This window comes from Maylandia zebra, linkage group LG1 (assembly GCF_041146795.1).
Source record: "Maylandia zebra isolate NMK-2024a linkage group LG1, Mzebra_GT3a, whole genome shotgun sequence".
In the NCBI taxonomy this organism is placed as follows: Eukaryota; Metazoa; Chordata; class Actinopteri; order Cichliformes; family Cichlidae; genus Maylandia; species Maylandia zebra.
This window is the reverse complement of record NC_135167.1, coordinates 27,658,422-27,681,052: the sequence shown is the minus strand read 5'-3', so window position 1 is coordinate 27,681,052 and position 22,631 is coordinate 27,658,422. Positions and strand designations below refer to the sequence as shown.

The following is a 22,631-nucleotide window of genomic DNA, read 5'->3' as shown; positions in this document are numbered from 1 at the left end:
GTTTTGTTCGATGTCACCGAGCTCTTTGGTAAGTATTAAAGTCGATAATTGTTTTGTCCTTGTTGCCTGGGTTTTTATTTCTTCTTGATACTTCTGATGTCAGATGAATGTGTATTCAGGAGCTTCTATGCTGTTGTGTACAGTAAGCGCTCCCGGGTTGTCCAGGCTAAAGCAGGGGTGGACGTAATTTTGGAAGTGACAGTGGAAGGTGTGCAGATGTTGTTCCAGATTTACGTTAAAGAAAGACAGAGTCCCTCTGTCGTAGTCGAGTGCCACTCCAATCCGTACGGGGTTCACAGTGATCCTCAAGTCAGGACTCCAGCCGTTGTGCAGAAACTCGTATTTATGCCTAACAAAGGGAGAAGCATTATTATTGAGTGTGTCAAAAAGCAATTTTATTCATACTGTTGATGATTTTCCCGCTCTGTCAGCCATTAGGAAAGCAGATGCTGAATAATGAGCCAACAGCAGGATTTCAAATGGCTGCAGCTTAAAGAAAATGAAAAATGTGCTTGTTAAATTGTGCGTAGGCAGAATCAACAAGAAGATGTCCACAATGGGAGCCATATTCAGGGCTCGTGTGATATGCTGCTGCGAATGACTCGCTAAATGTGATAATTCATCTGTCCTGCTTTGTTCCAAGAAGAGTTGCCATAGAAACTATTATAAAGTAACAGATATTCAGCTGTGGGCTTTTCTCCCTTCAATGGGCTTAGTTTCACACAGAACGGATGCACTTTTTTTTTTTTCTTTTTTTTTTTTGCTTAGGAAAGGGAAAATTTCTGAATGCTAAAAATAAAGTCTTGGCCCAGTTTCTGAGAACTGCAATAGTAGGCCCTCAGAGGATCCGCATGTTAATTCTGCTATCAGATTGGTGGAAAAGTCTGCATCTATTAGGTCTGTGGAGTCCTGTGAAAATGTCTGCTTCTTTTCAGGGAACAAGTATATTTAAGAAAAATGACTGAGCAGAAAACCAAAGCTACTACAGCACTTGTCTTGAAAACACGCAGACGCTGTTCAAACTGAGATGATTAAGATGAAATATATGGGGACTTTGTTACAGCAATCGGATACAAGTATTTTGCGGTTCAGCAGTTGTGCTTTTGTATATTTGCTAAACCGTTGTTCACAGGCATAGTTTACCTATAGGATCCCTGGTGTGCAGTTATTTTGGAGGAGTACTAATGTGTAAAGAGTACTGACAGGACATCACAGGGTGTTCAGCAGTGAAGCTGATGAAAGAACCCTGGCTGGTACTGACTGCTACCTGGATGGACTCAGGATGTGTCTCATACACCACGAGGTACTGTTGGCCCCAAGATACGAGTTCCTCTCTGTGTCCTCATAGGCAACTCCGATCCGGAACTCTGTCCCATCATCCACCTCAACTTCCCAGTAATGCCTTCCTCGCACTGGAATCAGATCCCCAAGGACAGCTACACATCTGTAAAGACACTGACATTTAAACATCTGCAAGTGTATAGAGTCATCTTTATAAGTCAAGGTTCCCATTATTCGCACCTGGTAAAGGTGTTGTCATCTAAGGCCATGGCACTTATGGGAAGTTCTTCATCTCCATAAAAGATTGTGAAGCCATCTTCAGAGATGGACAGGCAAGGATGGGCAGTGTCCTCCAGGAGATAGAAAAACGTACCTGCACAGGTAAATGGGTGTTTGATTGCAAAGACTGCCTGAATCCATGTATGTAGTAAGAAGGTATATTTATTTAAGCTACGGCTTAAACACAGGACATCAGATTGATTTATTCTAATCGTGCAACCTCTGTTTAAACAAGGCTAACAATAAATAAACTTATATGCTCTTTCTAAGCGAAAGGAGTCTCAAACATGATGGGGATGATCAACAAGTAGATGCTTAAAGTTACAAACAGACATAACTGTTCTGCTTTAAACGATAAGGTCCATACCGCCTATGAGTGAGCCAAAAACATAATGAAAACGCTGATCCCAATTGTTTCTCACCTGTCGTGGTGATAGAAATTGGTTCACTCCTGTCACTGGGCCCTCCGATGTTGACCGCTCTCACAGAGATGAGGTAACGTTGTCCTGGCTGCAGCTGGATCAGACACTGACAGGTGGGCACTGCTACAATAGACCTGGGGTTGTAATTGAGACATGAGGGTCACGCGTCTTCCTTTAAATATATAGTAAATGCAGAACACTGATCACTTTGTGAACTGTATTTTATTGTGTATGGTTACCAAAACATAAATCACTGAAAGATCACCTTGAAATTCTGGTGGTTAAACAGAAACTTATATTTGTATATACTCATAATTGAACATTTTCTTTAAGTCTAGCTTGAAAAAAAAAATCATAATAAAAAGAGAGTTTACTGCACAGATAAATGTTTAAAGTGTTCTCCGGAGCGACTGGATAAGAAATGAAAATGACCCCAAATGTGGGCACAGCATTCTAGCTGAGGCCAACAGCACTGCAAGGGCTGAAGCTAAGAATAGATTTTCTAGGACAGAGTGCATCTTGATTCAGCAGCTCTATATCCATGGGACCTCAAAAAAACAAAACTTCCCAGGCAAGCACTAACACCAGCTTGTTTATTTTGAAGCAAAAGCCTTATCAAAGGAAAAAGCCAGTGGAGCCTAATATCACGGAGTACTGCGTCTTTGAAGCTCTGCGTTTCCAGCCAAGCGCTTCTATTTTTACCGAGCTATTTTAACTTTAACTCTAGGCGTGGCCTTTTCAAAGTGACAGATTTCAAGGAGAGGGCACGGTTAAATTTTGAGCTTGCCAAATCGGTCTCGTTAATAACACCTCTTACTCGGTAATGCTGCTCTCTGTGCCGTCTGCACCCATCTCCCTGAGCTCCACCGTGTAGGAGTCTACGGGGTTGGTGTTTCCTGACTCCCAGCGGATCAGAGCAGCCTCTGGACAGCTACTGCACTCCCTCTGCTTAATCACTGGAGGTGATGGCACTAGGGGAGAGAGGATTTAGACTTTTATTCCCACCAACACACCACTTTGGAGTGATTGCAAAGCTGAGGAAAGTGGCAGAACTATTATTATTTTAAACTGCCACAAGTTTAAGAACTCCTCACGTAGTTGGAGAGTGACATTTGTTACCCGTCATGTATAAGGCCTTCTCGCTGGCTGGGCTGATGCCTGTGGTATTGGTAGCCGTCACCCAGAGCTCGTACTGAGCATTGGGCAGCAAATCTGCAACAGTGCAGTGCGTCTCCTTCAACGTTACCTTGCTCACTTAAATAAAAAACAAAAAGATGAGCACACCTTTAGATCGCAATATTTTCAGGGAGATCAGTAGATACAAGTTGAGCAGCAGATGGTGACATTATCATGCAGTGCACATCTGCAGGGAGCGTCTCTGGTTTATACCCTGCGGTGTGAAGGTGCTGTCTGCTGGTGTATCCTCCAGCACCGGCCTGTAGTAAAGCTCGTAGTACTCCACTGTGTCATCAGAGAACAAGCTCCAGCACACGCGCAGGGATGTCTGAGTGGCAGAGTTGGGCATCTGGGGATTGATTACTGGGGCAGATGGAGCTGGGGGTTGTTTGATAGAGATTCACTGTAAATTCAGCACAGTTATCAAGAAGTCTTTTTAAAGTACAAAAATCTAAATGTTAAGACAGCTCTGTTCTGGTTGAAGCTCAACACTGACACCTCTGTGTGATTCCTATTATTAGGATTCTCATTTTCAGTGACGCAAGACACGGCGTGTTGCTAGATTTGTATTTTTCAAGTGACAGAGAAGGAGGCGGAAAGTGAACCAGAGGAGGCGATTTGTAGATTCAGACCTGGAACAACGTTGATCGAGTCCATCATGGTTTTGACATCCGACAGGTCAGCGAGCGGTGTGTTGAATTCAAGACATGTAGACAGCGTGAGGTCAACCTCGTCTTTGGCAAACTCCTCGATTCTAGTGTGGTACAGAACAAAAAAAAGCCCTGATTTTAAAAAACGTGCAGTGCGTTATCAGGCTAATGTTCAAAATTTGACCATAAAATAAATACTTTACGTGCTTTTCATCAAGCATGCAAGCATGTTTTGTACAGTGGATGGAGTTTGTTCAGCAGAGTTGTGTCTGTGGGTTGTGCCCATGAATGAATATGAATGATTGAAGTCTGAAGAAACAAGACATATTGTCAGTTTAACAGCATTTGTCGCAAGTCAGCCAACACAACCATATTGAGATGCCGTCCCACAGCAGCGTGTGACCAAGCTGGTGACCAGCATGAGGAGGAGGTGCCAGGCTGTTGTGGCTGTGTGTGGATCTTCCACGTGCTACTCAGGGCCCTGTTTGTTAAATGAATAAATTGTTTCTTCAGACTTTAATCATCCAGTCCAATAAACTACACCAAACAAGAGTCAGTAGCAGAATAAGCTGACTGGTATTGGAAGAGGAAATTTGGCAAGTGTTTCACGGGCGCGACCCACATACTCAACTCTGCTGCTCAGCCCACAAATGCATTTTCCCTAATAAATGTGGCTACATTTAAGGGGAAATAAACAGGCTTTCCAACGTATAGGTCTATTGGCAGGAAGCAACCTTACAAAAATGAATAAATAAATAAAATAATTGACCAAATACAAATTTCTTTACTTTTTGTGCTAGGTTCAAGGTTCTTTTTTTGTTTTTATTTGCTAAGTTCAGTAAGTGGACCTTCAACTGGGATTTTTAAATATATCAAGTTAAATAAAACTAAAGTCTGAAACTAAAGGGAAGACAAATCTCACATGTTATTGATGCTCGATCTCTTAATATCACACCTGCAGTGTCACACTGTGCAGACTCACTGTGCAGCCTCATGCTTACCTTTTAATTGTGGGCATAACTGTCTGTCAATAAAATCCAAAGAAGTAATTTCAATAGCAAAATAAATAAATGAATAAATGCTAATCAATGCTTCATATCCACAATTGCATTAGCTGGCCATGTTTTATTTATTTATTTATTTTTGGGGCCATCTGCAAATATGATCCAGTGGAGTCATTTATCACCTTCAAAAGAAGCCTCTTGTCCTGGCTGCGGTAGACCTCCTGCGCTGTCTCGATGAGCTCCTTGGAGGCATCGAGTGCCTGACCACAGGCCAGCAGCTGTCCGTACAGGGCTTCCAGCTTACTCTTCTTCTCCTCCTCCAACCTTGCCGCGCTCTCATCCTGTCGCTGAGACAGTGTCTGCAGCACGTCATTGTAGTGCTGCTCCAAGTGCTGCTCTTGACGGCCAAAATTCTCCTGTACGTGCAATAATATGAGAGAGTTAGAGTGTAACACATTTGTTTTACAGGAAAGAACAAATTAAAAAAACAACAATTTGATGTAATAAAATGGGCTTGTGATGACTTTATTACTGTCTATGAGTAAAAAAAAAAGGAAAAAAGCATCTCTGCATATTCATATGATAATAAAACAGTAAAGTTATGTCAAAACAAAGGAGATCAGACTAGACGTTTGAGTAGTACCTCCACTGTAAGGAAGATCTCTTCCAGATGACCAGCAAAGCTCTCCATCTCTGCAACCTTCTCTTGCAGCTGATCGCGAATCAAGATGATCTCCCCCTGAAAGCAGTCATAACGCAAGCTTGAGCTCTTTTCACATTTAATTCAAACCTGCAACACAGACTACAATGAGGGGTAACAGTTAAGAGTTTATGTTGCTGTTTACTATGAGTGTATCTTAATCAGATGTTTCCCCTCACTCAGCTATTTATTTTACTCTTCTGTATTGTGTTGGCATTCTCTCAGAGAAGTGATTAAATGCAATGAGACGACTGTGGCTGAACATAGGTAGTTAGTTAGTGTCCTCACCTCAGTTTCTCCCTCCTTAAAAGCATCCTCCTCACCATCACTTCCATCTTCTGCTGCAGTGGGAGATGGAGGTGAGCCTACATTGTAGGTCTCCATAGCAGTAGACTCTCTGCTTAACTCCTGGAGCTCGGCTTCCTCTGCAATTACACCCAGCCTGCCTCCTCTGATCTCATACAAGTCCATGATGACAAGGACTCAGGCGAGGACTGAGGCTTAAGTATCTGTTAGTGTCCTGAAACTGCATCGGAGGAGAATTTAACAAAGCAGAACTGCTATAGTGAGCAAGCAGCTGATAACAAATTTACCTGAAAATTTAAGGGAGCCGTTTGGTTCTTAGACAGCCTTTTCAGGCCAGCAGCAGTATCCGGCAGGACAGCAGTGACAGAAATAGATGGGACTGTGTTTGCTCACATTTCACAGGCATGCCAAACATCTACACAGGAAGTTCGTTATTAATGAAATAGATTCATTAAACGTGGTCGAAAGTCTGCAGAGGTCTGAGATATGCTGACATTGTAAAGGAACAACAACTAAAAGTTAAATGCTTTAATTTTTAGGATTTGGAAATCCCCGAACATGTGATTTAAAGGTCAAAGTTAAAGGCAGTACTAGAGGCTTATGGTGCATTCAAGGTTCCTCGTAAACTTTAGTTTAAGACATATCAAACGCATTGGATTAGACATTTCTGTAATGGGACCCGCCTGCTCTTAGTGACCCAGTCTAGGTTTTTCGTGGTTACCATTCTTTGTCAAAACAGCGTATTCTTTAAAGGGTAGATATCTGTGTTAGTAAAACCGTTAGCTCATATTGACCGATAACTTCCGGGGCTGGTGAAGGCAACTGACGTCACACAAATGGCGGACGTTGTAAACAGAGCCAGCAGCTTCTCGGCCAGGGTGAAATATCTCTTTTTAAGATGAACAGCATAGAGTGTGAGCGGCTAGACAGTCTGGAGGGGTGGGTGGCCGTTAAAAGCAACATATTTGAGGAAGATGAGGCCTTTAAACTGGGCTTCATCGTACAGTGGAACGTTATCGAGTGTAAGTTCGCCGTCACCTGCCATAACCGGACGTTACAGCGGCAGAAGCGCAAATCCGAGCCTGCCGCCGACGACCCTCAGATGAGCTGGGCAGGACTCTTCTCCGTCAGCGATCTGAAGCACGTCCACCAGCAGTTCACCTGCGTGGCCGACGTCCTGGGAGGCTGCTTCCCGGATTTGACGGAGTTTGAAGAGGGCAACATTTGGGACTTGCTCTTCCTGAATAGGAGATCAGGTCCAGACAATGACGAGAAGGACTATGACACCCCGTGTAGGAAACTCGAGAAGTATTTCAGCACCGCTATTGACCTCTGCGGACGGAAGATCGTTCTCGACACCTTGTTCGCACAGGATGACCGAGATGTCGAGGAGTACTTTGAGAATTTACAGGAGTTCAAAAAGAAAAGCTTGCAGGAGGAGATGTCAAGGGCCAAGGGTCACCTGAGACAGGTGAGGCGTAGAGGTGGGCGGATCGATCTAATATCGATACCAACGCGATAGGACTGAGACTGTTTTTGTTCCCTAAGTGCAGTATGCCCACTGGATTTTGTTAAATAAATGTGCACATTTACATTCCAGGTCTCCAGAAAATCAGTTTCCAAACACCTTGTGTTAATTAATTAATTAATGTGGAAAGTAAAAATCACAGTGATTTAGTGGTCATTAAAATGTGTTCAGAATGTGTAAATTAATGATGAATCAATCAGTAATCATGGTACACTGTTCTCCCCTTTGTAATCTACATTTTATAGGGCAAAAGTATTGGCATCGGTATCAGCAACACTGGCCCTGTATCTGTTTGGTGCCCCATCTATGATAGAAGTCTTACAACACCTTAGAAACATGAGTCCCTGAAGTCTGAGAAAGACTGCATGCTCTCTAATCCCAAGAAGTTTAAAGGTCTAGTCTGCCATATTAGCACCTCTAAGTGGTGGTGTGAGCCTAAATCAGGTCTACCATGACACAGCAAACCACAGCTGCTGTTCCAGCCAAGGCTCTAGATGTTGCAACACCACCAGCACTGGTCTTTGTTTGCTGCTTCAACCTGCAATCTGACCCTTTAGCTCTGTTTAGTTTGTTTCACATGCAAATGGAAGTAAAAGCAGTCAAATGACAGCCAATAGACCAATGAAGCATTTGAAGAGCATAATACGTCAGCTTGACATCAAAACAGAAATCTAGTTCCATTCGAGATCCACTGGAGATCGCTGGAATGCATGCCTCCAAGCTTATCATGTCCTTTTATCAAAATAATGTGGTCTGAGTTATGGTAGCTGAGTTTTTACATGCCCACACTGTACCTGTTTCCACAGACATCATGATGTAGCTCGCTGAGCTGAAAATGTGCTTGTTGTGCTGGTTTGTTTCCTTACACAGATGTAAGGTTCTGATCAAGAATTGGTCACAGAAACAACGAGCAAGTGGACCTGTAAGAAAAACTGTTGATGGCACCGCTACGAGTAGAATAAATGTATCAGAATCTGTACTCGGTGCCGGTATTATGTCTACATAAACCACTGTTACGGTTCTGCTGTAAATGATACCTTTATGACATCTTATCCAGCTTTTGCTTATGCTGTCTCAGATGCAGGTTTGTGGTGCTGCGTTGATTGTTTTTAATGGCTAAAGCAAACATTGTTCCCATTGTATGCTGGAAGATGTCAGGGCATAGATAACACTTGATTTTCCAACTATTTACATATTTTGAATCCAAGCAATTTAACATTTTCTTAACCAAGATCTCACTCTCCAAAAAAAAAAGTCTCAGTTCCAAATATTTCATCACTCTCACATAAAATGTTTTTTAATACCTGAATTTGTTTGACTTCAGCGGTCAACACCGCAGAACCAGGTCCAAGAATCCCCGTGGTGTTCAACCACTAACCTCATCTTGAAGTGTCTTCACAAGTCTACCTTCAGCCCACCCAAGTTGTATTCTGAAAGGCCTAGTTATCGACTCTTGTGTTAGCTGGCACGGATTGGATTGGTTCATTCTGAGTATGAAAAGTCATACAGAGCAAAACTAAGCTGTGTGCTCAGGGTAAACCCAGATCATGGTGTTTAAGTTTTTTTTGTCTCCACAGCTGCTACAAAGTCACAGCGGTGCTGACAGGATGGTCATGCTGCTCAGCATCTACGAGGAAGAAGACGAGGCCTACCAGGACCTGGCGACTGTCGCCACGACTTTCTTCCAGTACCTGCTTCAGCCTTTCAGGGACATGAGAGAGCTGGCCTGCCTTTACAAGATGGACATCCTTGTAAATACACACGTTGTCAGAATGTTTTACACGATTATATGCAGGGGATGTACTTAGTGTTAATATCAGAAATTTAAGATTTTGATGAAAATAAAAAAAGGGAGGATTTTACAATACTGTGCAAAAGTCTTGAGCCACCCCCTCATTTCTTTATATTTTGCTAGGAAAATGTGAAATATTGCAGTGATTTATCAAAACATATAAACATAGCTAAAATATACAGTATGTGAGGCAAAAACAGAGATTGACTTTTAAGCTTGTTAGAATTGTACAAAGTTTCTTCAACACAGCCTGAACAATCTCGTAATTTCTTTAAGTAGTCTTCAGGAATAATTCTCCAGGCTTCTTTAAGGACATTCAAAACTTTTCTTTGGATGTTTGCTGCCTTTTGTTCTGTTGTCTGTCAAGCTGATCCCGCACTGCTTCAGTAAAGTTGAGGTCCAGGCTCTGGGGAGGCCAGTCTGTGACTGATGGTGTTTTATTATGTGTTTCTCTATCCAGGTATACTTTTACTGCACTCACAGTTTGTTTGGGATCATTGTTATGATGAGAAATGAAGGCGTTGCCAATTAGGTGCTTTCTTGATAACATGGACCAAAATGTGATGGTACTTTTCTGTGTTCATAATTCCAGCAGTTTTGACAACGCCCCTGAATGAAACGTAGCCCCAAACCACGATGGAGCCTCCACTGTGTTTTATAGATGGCTGTAAACACTCACTGACAGTGATTTGAACCAAAAATGTCAAATTTCATCACTCCATAAGATCTGTTGTCAGTGATTTGTCAGTCTAGTTCTTATGTAGTTTGGCACACCTCAGCCTTTTCTCCCTGTTTCCCTTCCTTAAGAATCGCTTCTTTACTTCGTTGACCAGTAGATGGATCAACTAAAACATCACAAGGATCTCTCAGATCCTGTGTCAGGACTTTGCTGGATGTATTCCTGTTTCTTAAAGACATGACTTCCACATGCTGTTTACCTGCTGTAGACAGATTTTAGACCTGCCACTTCTTCTTTTGTCCTCCACTTACCCAGTCTTTTTAAGGACACACTGTACATGATGCTGAGCTGCTGCTAAGTCTTCAGCTAATAGCACAGTGAATAAAATGTTTTTTTACTAAGTTGTCTCTTCTGTGTAAACACTGGTCCATGCTTCAGTAATTCATGCGGCATTGTTAGGTGTCTTCTCTAAGTCTGACTCCTTGGAAGCACATAAAGAAATGAGAGTTGGCTCAAGACTTTTGCACAGCACTGACCGATACGTCCTTTAGTGATCACATAAAGGTCTCTTTCACTCTTAACTGGTTCATTCGTTATTGCTGAGCCACACACAGCACTCATGAATAGACTGACCTGTTGCATCACTATGTCCAGTGTGGTTCTCAAACTCTGTGATGTAGGTTAAAGAACATTATTTTTTAAAGGGAATTTTTAGCCTTTATTTTGATAGGACAGTAAAGAGTATCAGGAAATTGGGGAGAAAGCAAGGGGAATGACATGTAAAAAGTGAGCGTGGTGTAGGGAAAATATTTATGTCCACTTAGAGGGAAAAGAGAGGTCAGAATTTGTTTTTACACTCATCCAAATATGAATAAAGCTCCCATGAATGCACAGTTAATACATACTTCTTACGGACAGGTAAGCCCTTGAGTAAAGACCGTTTTGCTTGCTGTGGTTGTCTGCAGAAGTCTTTGGAGTTTGAGGAACTGGGTCCTAAGAGAATTGCAGCTCTGGAAAAGGAGGCGGAGGAGTGGAGAAAAAAAGCAGAGGATGCAGTCGCCTCGATTCAGGACATCACTGTCACCTACTTTGCACAGACTTCAAAGGCTCTGGCTGGTATAAGTTGCTGTGTTTATATCTGCGTGGATGTTTCGGTTAATTATGAAATGTGTAAATGATCAAAACCTCCAAAAAGATTGTTTTCAGAGGAAATGGTTTTAAAAGAAAAGCGTCCATGATTACGCTATGGGATTCATTTCACACTTGTAAGGAAAAAATTATAACCGTTATATATATATGACAGCTCCTTGTGCACATTTCCAGGTATGGTGAAACAGATGGAGGAGGATAAGTGTCGTTTTGGACCCGCTGCCTGGGCGTCAGCGGCTCCCAGGCTGGAAAAACTCCGTTTCCTATTGGCCAAAGAAACCCTGCAGCACATGAGAGCCACCGAGATGTGCCTCAGCCGCAAGAAAGACAGCATCAAGGAGAGGGTGCGTGTCCATTTTATCTTTCGTTCTTTCTTTTTTTCCATTAGTATCAGCTGCTTTTCCAGTGGTTCTGTAATGACTCAGCACATTCGGTAACATCTTACTAGAGTGTGGTGCAGTTGTAAGACTTTCATTATCATTCATGTCTTTATTTCCGTGCCAAGGCCAACGCTGCTTTTGTAGTGGTTGTAAGTCAGTAGAGATGTGACACGGTGCCTACTCGCTCTCATGTATCATTCACTCGGTACTCCAGTCTGATGTGAGTCTGTGGCTGCTCTGTTCCTTTTGATCTATTTATAAAGCTTCTCTGAAAACATAGAGAATCCCCTCAATACACCCCCATCCCGATCACAAAAAACCCCCTCCACGCATGAATAAGTGAGTGTGTCTGGGTGCATATATGCATACTCAAAATATGCCAGCTACACACAAATGTGCGACTGCACCAGGAGGATGTTTCTCATGTCAGGATCACGGCATTTTTCGGGATGGTATGGCACCGGATCACTTGCTGCTTCACGGGGGTCATGCTGTGCGTTTGAGCTCTTGAAAAGAGCAAGGAGAACAACCGCAACACCTTTACCTTCACACGGCTGCATTCCCATCCCATTAAGCTTTTTAAATAATAAAAAAAAAAAGTCAGGTTTGAGGACGCTGGCGTCATCCGTCACTGTGAAATCAACCCGAGCCTTTACATCTGCAGCTGTGTGCGAGTGTTCATAACGAGATCAGCGAGCTACACCTACGCAAACTCTTGCGCTGGTGGCAACACAGCTCGGTGACTCTTTAGAGCGTGCCAGTATGCCTGCGGGTATCCCAGATGTTTGCGTGAGTGTACCGCTTCAGTCTCTGTGGCAGCTGTGTCATATTCCAGCAGTGTGTGTATTTGTGTTCGACATAATTAAGAGCATTTTAAGGCTGTATTTTGAATGCTTTGAATGCAAAAGCTCATGCATGGCACATGCTGCAGGTAGCTGCTGGTTTCAGCTCATTTCATCACAGCATGAAAGCTTGCAGAGATTAAACTGTCTTCAGACAGGCAGTTCATCACAAATGCTTAATTTTTTATGTCAGATTTATCTTGTGTGTGTGTGTGTGTGTGTGTGTGTGTGTGTGTGTGTGTGTGTGTGTGTGTGTGTTTGCCAGTAGCGTGGCTGAAAGCAAAGCCTATTTTGATCATAATGTTCAAGGACAGGTAGCGAGCTGTCAAAAAGTAGCACTTGCCTCACAAAGTATTCACTGTATATATACAAACGACTGTTTTTTGTTTTTTTTTCTCCCCACAAACGACCGCTATGATCCTTTCAGCGGGGCTGATGTAACATTTTTCTGTCGTTGCCTTGCAGCTGGAGAACCTCTCCGTGAGAGCCCAAGGCCAGAGGGCCGATTTAAGGTCTGCGTTTGAGGACGGCCAGAAGCAGGACACTGTGGACCAGCTGGAACTGCAGTTCTACGAAACCCAGCTAGAACTCTACGACGCCAAGTTTGAAATCCTGAAAAATGAAGAGCAGCTCCTGGTGGCTCAGATAGACACCCTGAGACGACAGATTAAAGGTATCCTCACATTTACATAGCTGTGCTGTACAGCAGATTTATTTTGGGTATATGTACACGTGTTTTGCAAAAGTCTTGAGCCTCCACGGTGACAGAGTTTCTTGTTTTTGAAGCAGTCTTGAGCAACCAGGCTTTCTGAAGGTCTTCCTTCTAGGACCTGGCGTCCACATATGTGGACATCACATTTTGAGTTGTCTAGACCAAAATACTGAATTTTGCTCTACAAGGGCCTGATATCCACTTACGAGGGCATTATACTGCCACTGTACTATCGAAATTTTAAACAAATATATTCATATTAGGATAGAATTTTTCCAATATTCTAAACGCATCTTACGATATATCCCAACACTACAATTCCCACAGCGCTGATTCAGCACCCTTCAGACTCTGTGTCAGTTATGATTAAAATGACACATTACACAATGCCCCCCTCCCCGCTGCATTATAATGTGTTGGATTGTCAGGCAGTGTGTTGTGGAAAAGAGGTGCCTTCTGGGAAATGCTGTATTTTGTTCGTGTAAATGTTTCTCTAATTGTTCCTCGCGGGAGGGGGCATGTTTGCTTCCAAGGTGTTTGCGTGTGCATCTTGCTGTCTGTGTCTGTGGTGACTTTGGCTGTGGGCATATTTACCTTTACAGCTCTCAGGTGTAGTTTCCTAGCTAAGAAACAGCAGCGCGCCCTCTGTCATTTGTTATTCGTGAACATAAAGTTGGAGGACTGAGGAAGATATGATGTTCTGTAAATAAGGAGAAAGCTACTGCAATGCAAATACTGCAATTAGTGCAGTTGCCAAGGAGACCCAGAACGTTTCATAAGCAGCTGAGGAGATGCTTTTATAATTTAGCAGTAATTTTACCAACGTTAAGCCGCTTACTCTTAATCAGATGTAAGTTTGCTACCTAAACAGGAAGTAAACAGATTTCTTAACTTCACGTAAGCTGCATAACTACAGTTGGCACAAAAGTAACCTTGGCACTACCTGTGACAACTACCTGTGCTGCTCGTGAGCAGTGGGCATGACACTGGTTATTTAGGTTGTCTGATGGGATGCGACAGCTGACGTACAGCTGGAGAGGATGCCATATAAACAGAAGACATGTAGGAGTGACTGGGCTGCGTTTGTGTTTCAGAGCTGAAGGAGGAGGTGGTGTACTACGATGTGTGCGAGGATCCGGAGGAGTTGCAGAGCATGGTCCACACAGGTATTCATCAACCAGACCCTCCAGCTGTCAGTCAGCTCAAAAGACGCCTACAGACCCTGGAAACCAAGAGGGGCAACATCTGTGCCCGCCGAGCTTACCTGCGTAACAAAAAGGTGTGTGCGAGTGCTGCTGACATGAAATCATTTCATATTCTGTGGTCCTTTCAAGCGTTTTGGGGGTTTTTTGTCCAAGGAAAAATGTATCGATCCTTCAAAGGCACATCTCCGCCTGCCTCGTGTGCCAAATGCTGGGTTTTTAAAATGTTTTTACTACATTGGTTTATTTTTAGCTGACATAGTAATTGAAGCACTTGGCATGTTTTCCTCTTTTGTTGGCTGCTTGCTTATTTGATTTTAAAAAAAGTATTACTCAGAGCAAAAAAAATGGCAAAGGCAGCCTGGTTAAAGACTCTCGATAGTTAATTCCAGTAATTCACAGGGAGGGAATGCAGTTAAAAAAATAGGGGCATTGGAAAATTACAAATAACGGCCTCCAAATAAAATCCGGATGTGTTGCAGTTGCATTTTCTCAAAGTTTTTTAACCGTTTGCTCAGACAGTCGCTAATTTCTGACAGACTAAAATGTATTTTCGAGCGATTAAGTGATATGTTTTGTCTCTCTTTAGGATCAGTGCACAGATGCACATGAGCAGAAGCACCTGGTGGAAAAACAGAGCTCCATAGTCTTCAACCAGCATCACCAGGTCCACCTCGTAAGTCAGCCCGGTTGTTGGAGCCGCAAATGAAAGCCGCTGTTTCTCTCCTGTGCCTCTCAGTGTCTCCCTCTGTTGTCTGCAGAAACGAGAGAAGAAGAAGGAGGAGGAGCAGAGGAGGAAAGAGTGGGTGGACAAGGAGCGGGAGAAAACTCTGAGCCGATTACGATCCTTCAGAGAGGTCAGGCGCTCTCACTCGTTCTGCTCTGCCTTCGCCTGCAGCTCTCTCCGAGTTAATAAAACCCGGGGGGACGCTGCATCGTACCCTCTTAATGTAATAGTTCACCTCAAAAATAAAAGCTCAGTTATTAGCCACTCGACCCCTCGCGTCGGAGGAAGTCCTGATGACGGCGCGCTGTGGCTGTGGACGGGCTTGTTAGTAATGAGCTGTCTTACACCAGAGCTTCAAACTGTGCGTGGACGACTGCTCTTTGTTGGCTTCTAACTTCAGTGACCCAGTGATATTTTCAGTGTGACAGTCAGACTCTGTTTTAACTTTAAATATAAATATAACTAATGACATTTCCATCAGCTTCTCCTTTACAGTGTGCTGACTGCTAAAAAAGACTTAGACGCTACCTTAAACTAGCATGTTAGCGATGCCATTGTCAACACCTAATCAAGAATGGCATTAGTATTCAGCTGAAGCAACCTCAGTGCTGCTAGAATAGCTACGAGCCCAGGAAGAGAGCCCTGCATCAGTAATAATGACTGGGTAATGATGATGACTACATCATTTGGCGGCACAGTGGTGCAGTGGCTGGCATTGCGTCGCCTCACAGCGAGAAAAAGGCCGAGCGGGCGATTAAGGATTCAAACCTCCTGGGGTTATCCGTCTTCCTCCAGCAGTCCAAAGACATGCATGTTAGATTAACTGATGATTCTAAATCGGTAGATGCAGCGCTCATGTGCACAGGATGAATATGTATGAAAAAGAAGATGGGGGCTTGTAGTTTAAAGCACTTTGAGTGGTCAGAAACTACTAGAAATCATTCCATTGATTCATGTGACTGAATGAATGGTCCTGCTTTAAAACAAAACATTGGCCTGCATTTGTATAGCGCTTTTCTAGTCCATAGGACCCCAAAGCGCTTTACACTACATTCAGTCATTCACCCATTCACACACACATTCACACACTGGTGATGGCAAGCTACATTGTAGCCACAGCTGCCCTGGGGCACACTGACAGAGGCGAGGCTGCCGGACACAGGCGCCACCAGGCCCTCTGACCACCACCAGTAGGCAAACATGTGGTTAGTATCTTGCCCAAGGATATTTGGCATGCAGCCAGGAGGCAGCCTGGGATCGAACCACCGACCTTCTGATTAGTGGCTGACCTGCTCTGCCACCTGAGCTACAGCCACCCCACATTAATGCTCTCTTGGTATTTTTTTAATGCCTCCATAGTGTAGTGGTTAACAAATGTGCATGGTTAGCAAAAGGTTGCTGGCTCAATTCCAGGTGGAGACTCACATCCCATTTGTGGTTGTGTCAGGGCGTCATGGCAACCAGATGTAACAATGATGTTGGATCTCGGTGGTCAAAGGTCACTACGAAACAAGTTTTTGGCCCCAGGAAATTCTCTCTCTGCAACACACGCAGAAAGCCCAACACTGTGATGTCGTTCCACCTGCACACAAATACACCCACAAGATTTCAGACGGCTGATTCTTGTGTTTAAAATCACTCCCTTGTGTCCTCTTGTTCATGAGCGTCTACATGCTCTGCTCACTGTTGACAGTACATCTGTATATTCCATAGTGAGCAGGAAAATCAAACCAATTATTATGTATTTCGGTCGAACTTGGTCCTTTTTAAGCCAGAACTGAGAAGCCTTTGTGGTGAGACTATTTTGTTTAAACCAGGGGTGTCATCATAAGGCCCGAGGGCCAGAATCGTCCTGCCAAAGACTGTAATGTGGCCCATTGGACAGCTTTGGAAAATATGAAGGAGAACTAACTAATAAACTAATAAAGACCTCCACCATAGCCATTTATACAGACTCTAAGGCAAATAAGAAATAGATGAATGTATCTGCTAAGAAAATCTGAAAAAAAAAAAAAAAAAAAAGACATTCAATTAACAAAAAATGTTCTGTTTTCTAATCACAGGACAGTTTGCACTAACAGATGTTTTCATTGAATTTTACACATTTATTTCTCATATTTTTATCCCATTATATATCATTTAAGCCTATGGAGTCATGCTGCCAGTTTTCTTTCATTTATTTACAGTAGTATTTCTTAATTATGTAGAAAAACTGACGCACCCCCGAAATTACACTTAGTTTTCTTATACATGAGAAATGAAATGTGTAGTTTAACCTTACATTGACAGAAAGTGGAGGTCCAGCCTACTTAGGATCAAAGTATGTGGCCAACATTATAAAACGAGTTTGACATCCCTGATTTAAACGATCAGCTTTTACGTCCGTGCTTAACTGTGCGGGGCTTTGATGCAGATCTGCCGCCACTTTTTTAAATCTCATGTAGATGCCTGTTTAAAACAAAACATTAATGCATGAGCTTCAGCTGATGGTTTTTTTTTTTTTCTTCTTTTTTTTTTTTCCAGAAGCGACCGGGCCAGTACATCCTGAAAGCGCCCCAGTCCAGGCCTTCGCCGTCTTCTCCAGAAAGCCTGTGCCCCTCGCAGCCGATGTCCATCATCAGCCTCAGCCCTGCTCCCTCTTCTCAAGGACCCCCTCCCTCCATCCGACCCGCACCAAGGCGCAAGAAACCAGCCAAAAAGCAGCAGCTGAAAGACATGCCTGTCCAAATCTACGCTGCGCCACCTCCTCCAACGGCCATCCCCCCTCCCCCAACAGCCCCACCCCCTCCTCCTCCTCCGCCACCACCACCACCACCACCACCGCCACTGTCACTGCTGCCTCCCCCCCGAGTGTCGCCCTCATCAGAGGATGCCCCGATGCCTCTGAGTGAAAAAGAGGGCCCTCCATTTCCAGCCAAGAACACGCTCAAACAAAATATAGGTGAGGGTGAAATACGTGCAGTATCATTCAGATCTTCATGTCCAACAAAACCAACGAAGAATAAAAGAATGGAGCAGGATACGTGATTTTTGTTTGGCTGCTGGGAAGGTTGTGTGTGTGTCTGCACATAGTGTTCTGTCCTAAATTCCTAACTTCTCTCACAGGGCCAGAGGAGGCATTTTACCTGCAGTAGTGGTCCTGGTTATATACGCTGTCTGCTCCAAGGAGACTCTAACGTCCAGCAGAGCTTCTTTTTCATAAGATCATGTGAAACGGAGCACACTCAACAAAACTGTTTCAATAATGTTTCTTACAGCGAGCTAAGAACCAGCTCATCAGCAGTGTAGCTTCTTCCCCTACACTTTAACAGTGTTTCTCCTTTAACTTTGGTATTTTTGTAGGAACCATGGACGAAGTGTTGGCTTCGCTACAGCGTGGACAGATTAAGCTTCGAAAGGTCCCCGCGGCCAGCACGCCGAGCCCCACTGGGGACGCAAGGAGCAGTCTGATGTCTGCCATCCGACAGGGAGTCACCCTGAAGAAGGTGAGATGTTGATACGTTGATCGGCTAGCTTACTGCAGAACGATTGCATCACCGCATGTGTCACTTGGTAAAAATGTGATGACAGTTGCTTATTCACCTGTGGGGAAAAAAAGCCAGTGTGGGTCAGTTTGTGTCAACCCCCCCCCCCCCCCAAAAAAACCTTCCAAATATCAAATATCAGTCTTTACTAAAGAATTAATCTGCATGTGAAAATGCTACCTAACAAATGCACAATTTATTTGTGTTTGTGTAATATGCGATCATCGGTGTTTAGGTAAATGTGACACGAGTTTCATTTTCACTAAGGACCACCGGTATTTTTGCTATGAGCCGTTTGCTGTGGACGTGGATCACATAAATTAAACCTCGTTTGTTCTCAGTGTACAATATTTCTTTTTACTGACCGACTATTAATGGTGAAGAACACATTCGTGAGGTAGTTAAGCTATAGGAGCTGTCACAAAAAGCCGTTCACGTCCTAATTTTTGATAGGAGACATGCTGTATGGGAACTTTGAGTGCACTCTTGTGCACAACAAACAGCTCCCCCGTGTGGATTCTTTTTTAGCGCAGCAAAGGAGTGAATTATTGAACAGTGCTAGTAAATTTAAAATTGGGTATTTTGCTTCTAATTTTAAACAAATGGTCGATGAAGCTGTTCACAGGTTGTGCGTGTAAATTCCTTTTTTATTTTATGAGAATGCAGACGTCTCCTTTATAAGCCCAGAAAGTTGATTTTGTGGATGATGTTAGCCAAGTGACCTCTTCAGCGCTTCACCCACTGCAAACCCTACAATACAGATCAACAGAATCAACTTTCACAAGTATACATGCAACATACTTTAGGCTCTTCCCTTATTTCCCGAGGAGCCACCACAGCGGATGGAGCCACATATTTGATTTGGCACAGATTTTAGACCACACGCCCTTCCTGATGCAATCCTTCCATTTATCCAGGCTTGGGTCCAGCACAGGGAGTACACTCGCTTGTGACCCCCTGAGGCTGGATCTGTGTCTCCTTCTGGTCTCGACCCAGGGATCTTTCACATATTAGACAAATGTGCTAAACTGTGGAGCCACAGTTATGCATACGTAAAAACCTATGCTATAACAGACTAGAATACATTTAGCTGTTCTAGTTCCAGGGTCGGGTGTTATCCCAACGGGGTCATTGCTATGTAGCTCTCTACTATAATGTTATTAGCTACTTTTTTGGTACTGATTACAGATTTCACAGCAGGCGCTAACTTAAAATGTGAACTGTATTTCTTTGCCGTTGCGTAGGTGGTTCCTGCACGAGCAGAAGTCCCGAGCGGCGGAGACAACGAGCTGGAGCGCAGCATCAAGGCCGCCATGATGAGGATGAAGAAGGTGGCGGCTGATTCGGATGAGGACGACAGAGGGGACGAAGAGGGACGCAGTGCAGACTGGGATAGCTGAGAATGCGTGCGCACTCACGCCGATGAAGCTGCCGTCTTATGTTAGCTCCTCTCAGTCTTCCTCACAGTTATGAGCTTCAGCTCATTGTTGCCAATTTTCCATCGGAAAACAAGAAGAAAAAAAAAAAGCTGCTTGTTTGACAAGAACAGGATTACGCCTCCTCAGACTTAAATGTTGCAGTTTGTTGAAGTTGTTGCACATTTAATCCCTTTTGTGTGTGTGTGTATGTGTGTATGTGTGTGTGCTTTTGTTTTGTAGCCCTGAAACGCTGTAATACATCCAACACTGCAACTAACTAGCGAGCGGCAGAATCAGGACTTACTCTCCTCTAAAACACTTTCCAATTTTCAGAAATCCCAGTGAGAGCGAATGAGCCGCTTTGTTTTTAACGCTCCTCTAATTATTGAATTTCTCCCAAATCTGTGCCCGAAGGCCTTTTGTGACAGTGTCACACAGCAGGGGGGGAGTGGGGTGGGAGCTTGTGCTGCGGGCGGTGAAGACAACACTACGCAAATTGTCGTTTCGCTCGCACCACTCGGTCTGATCTCATCATTTTGAATGTAATTAAATTTGAACAATTGTTTATTTAACCTAACCCCAGTAAGGCTACAGCCACGTGAAGGCAGCGCTGTTAATCATTCAAAGCCTGCGTGTCTGAAGTCTTTGTCGCTGTTTGCGTTGCAGGCCGTTTCACGCTGCCCGCAATTTTCCCCTTCTCATGTCAGAATTTTGGGACCGCTTTAGGATTAATCAAAGGGCACTTTCGAAGTGAAATACACAAAGACAAATTGAGAATATTAGGCTTTAATTTAAGTAATGGATTAAAAAAAAAAAACATCGCAAATCGCTGTGTGATCTAAAGAAAAGGAAAACGGGGGAAAGGTTCCTGTTGTTTAAGGCAAATTGACCTTTCAACCTGTGACAGCACATTGCTTTGTTTTGGGGGGTTTTCCCTCCTCAATCTTTACAAGTGTTCCTTACCTGAACCTGTCAAACAGTTAAACTGTGTGATAGCAGCATTAAATGCTTTACAGGATGAATTCAATTTTAGTTTTATGAGTTAATGATGTTCGAGGCCGACACCTGCATTGCTGTGTTTTAATAATAAACTAGGAGGCATCAGGTCGTCATCAAACGTTGGCGTTCCTTTTTCCCTCCACTTTCATTCAAATACATTCATCTGAGCTCTTTGCCACTTGCTTTGCTCACGCTGGTCCCCGATCTCCAAAGTCTTACCTGTGCCCAGGCCCTCATTCTTTAAACAAAGTCACATCAGACCTGCACCGGTGAACCCCTGGCGAGTGGGCTTTGGTGGATGAAGCCCACAGTGATGAGTCACGAAGTAATGTCCATCCTGGCAGCGCTCGCTCTCACACATCGGTCTCCTGCAGTGACAGCTCAGACATCCCCAGCCAGCTGCGATTGAGTTTATTCAGCTCTGCGTACTTAAGAGAAGCCACCGTTTTTGCGGGGCTGCTGTCAGTCTGTGTGCAATCTGTTTGCAACATCCACGCGATTCAGGTGGAGACGGGTCACGCACCTCGGGGTGGGAGGGAAGGCGCACACGGGGGTATTTAGACGAACACCTCCATCCAGTATAAACAGAAATTTCAGCAGCCTGTTACTATGGCAACAAGAAGTGTCAGCGGTAGTGGCCTGCAGTGCCATATCGCTCTCTTGCTCGCTCTCTCGCTCACATGTACAGAGCAGCATAGTCTCTTGATGTTTCACCAACTCGCCCACTTGTCACCAGTCACACAATGAGAGCTGAGAGTCAGACAGCGATGACAGCAGAGAGAACGAGAGGCCGTTTTTGCTCTACCAGAATCGATTGGGAGCGAGGCTGAAAGTTGAGGAGCAGAAGTACAATTTTTTTTTCAAATTGGTATTTAAGCCCTAATTGTGTGTAATGAGATCCAGAGTTGAAACTTTAAAGCAGTGCTGACATTTAGCAGATCATTATCAGTATGCATGTCAGATATATGGTCAAAATGGCGACCTGCTGGTGGCGCCAAACAAAAAGACTTAAGGGTGACTTAAGTGAGAAGGGTTCATCCTAAGGTGGGCATGAATATCTACCCAGATTTCCTGCTTTCATGGCGGTCCATTGTGTAGTTTGTTACTCTGGCTGACAGTGTTCAGGTGTTCAGTAAGGCTGCAAACAGTCTGGGAACCTATCTGCTGACCTCAAGGACATTCATGTGACATTAATTAAAAAATAAATTGTTCATAAAATTAGTAAAATAGTAAAAAATGTTCACCACACCATTTTTTTGTTTAACTTAATATACATTTGCTGACCACTTTGTTGGGTACACCTATTCAACTTCTCATTATTACAAATACTGTATCTAATTGGCCAGTCGCATGGTAGCAGCTCAAAGCCTTTAGACATCCAGACATGACCAGGTCGGCCTGGTGAAGTTCACCCTGAGCCTCAGAATGAAGAAGAAAGTGACTTTGAAAGTAGCACTCTTGTACGGCCATCTCTCGGGTTTACAGAGGATGGTGTTAAAAAAAGACAAAGTGCTGAAATCATGAGCGACAGTTCTCTTGGCAAAAATGCCTCAGCAGCTGAAGACCACACCAGGCGCAACAACTACCAGCTGAGAACAGAAACGGAGGCTACAGTTCACACAGGGTCACTAAAACTTGACGACAGGAAATTAGAAAAATGTTGCTTGTTCCGATGAGTCTCGATTTCTGCAGCAAAATTCTCATGGAGTCCGAATTTAACAAACGCCTCCTATCAGTGGGTCAAGGTAGTGGTGTAAATCCCTCAGTACCAGATGAATATTGTGTACCCATCTTCTGATGGCTACTTCTAGCAAGATAATGTGCCATATCAATAAGCGCAAATCATCTCAAACTGTTTTTT

General features: G+C 43.7%; 2 protein-coding genes across 3 annotated transcripts; one reads left to right on the top strand and one right to left on the bottom strand.

The window, feature by feature from the left end:
- Positions 1 to 39: 39 nt before the first annotated feature.
- On the bottom strand, positions 40 to 6,502 carry fsd2 (fibronectin type III and SPRY domain containing 2). The gene is made up of 13 exons (XM_004543452.5): positions 6,106 to 6,502; positions 5,801 to 6,038; positions 5,456 to 5,551; positions 4,995 to 5,228; positions 4,810 to 4,832; positions 3,791 to 3,912; positions 3,372 to 3,536; positions 3,102 to 3,236; positions 2,800 to 2,953; positions 1,983 to 2,116; positions 1,522 to 1,654; positions 1,268 to 1,444; positions 40 to 349 (listed from the first exon to the last, which is right to left on the bottom strand). Exons 2-13 carry the CDS (start codon positions 5,981 to 5,983, stop codon positions 100 to 102), a joined length of 1,806 nt encoding a protein of 601 aa, XP_004543509.2. The 5' UTR covers positions 5,984 to 6,038; positions 6,106 to 6,502; the 3' UTR covers positions 40 to 99.
- A 120-nt stretch (positions 6,503 to 6,622) lies between these two features.
- Positions 6,623 to 20,926, top strand: whamm (WASP homolog associated with actin, golgi membranes and microtubules). Of its 2 annotated transcripts, XM_024802764.2 has the most exons (11): positions 6,624 to 7,289; positions 8,924 to 9,097; positions 10,783 to 10,933; positions 11,141 to 11,310; positions 12,654 to 12,861; positions 13,995 to 14,179; positions 14,692 to 14,778; positions 14,864 to 14,959; positions 17,353 to 17,770; positions 18,172 to 18,314; positions 19,598 to 20,926. In XM_024802764.2, exons 1-11 carry the CDS (start codon positions 6,717 to 6,719, stop codon positions 19,751 to 19,753), a joined length of 2,361 nt encoding a protein of 786 aa, XP_024658532.2. In that variant the 5' UTR covers positions 6,624 to 6,716; the 3' UTR covers positions 19,754 to 20,926. The 2 variants fall into 2 exon arrangements, with proteins under 2 accessions (XP_076740333.1, XP_024658532.2); XM_076884218.1 differs by lacking the exons at positions 18,172 to 18,314; positions 19,598 to 20,926 and adding an exon at positions 17,935 to 18,165 and having other exon boundaries at positions 6,623 to 7,289.
- Positions 20,927 to 22,631: the final 1,705 nt, after the last annotated feature.

Bases quoted from the DNA above. Each gene is read 5' to 3' on its own strand.
- fsd2 (XM_004543452.5), bottom strand. From the start codon at position 5,983: ATGGACTTGTATGAGATCAGAGGAGGCAGGCTGGGTGTAATTGCAGAG. The intron at 5,229-5,455 runs GTACTACTCAAA...TTGCACGTACAG, and splicing joins AGATCTTCCTTACAGTGGAG to GAGAATTTTGGCCGTCAAGA. The intron at 3,537-3,790 runs GTCTGAATCTAC...AACAACCCCCAG, and splicing joins CTCGATCAACGTTGTTCCAG to CTCCATCTGCCCCAGTAATC.
- whamm (XM_024802764.2), top strand. From the start codon at position 6,717: ATGAACAGCATAGAGTGTGAGCGGCTAGACAGTCTGGAGGGGTGGGTG. The intron at 9,098-10,782 runs GTAAATACACAC...GGTTGTCTGCAG, and splicing joins TTTACAAGATGGACATCCTT to AAGTCTTTGGAGTTTGAGGA. The intron at 18,315-19,597 runs GTGAGATGTTGA...GCCGTTGCGTAG, and splicing joins AGGGAGTCACCCTGAAGAAG to GTGGTTCCTGCACGAGCAGA.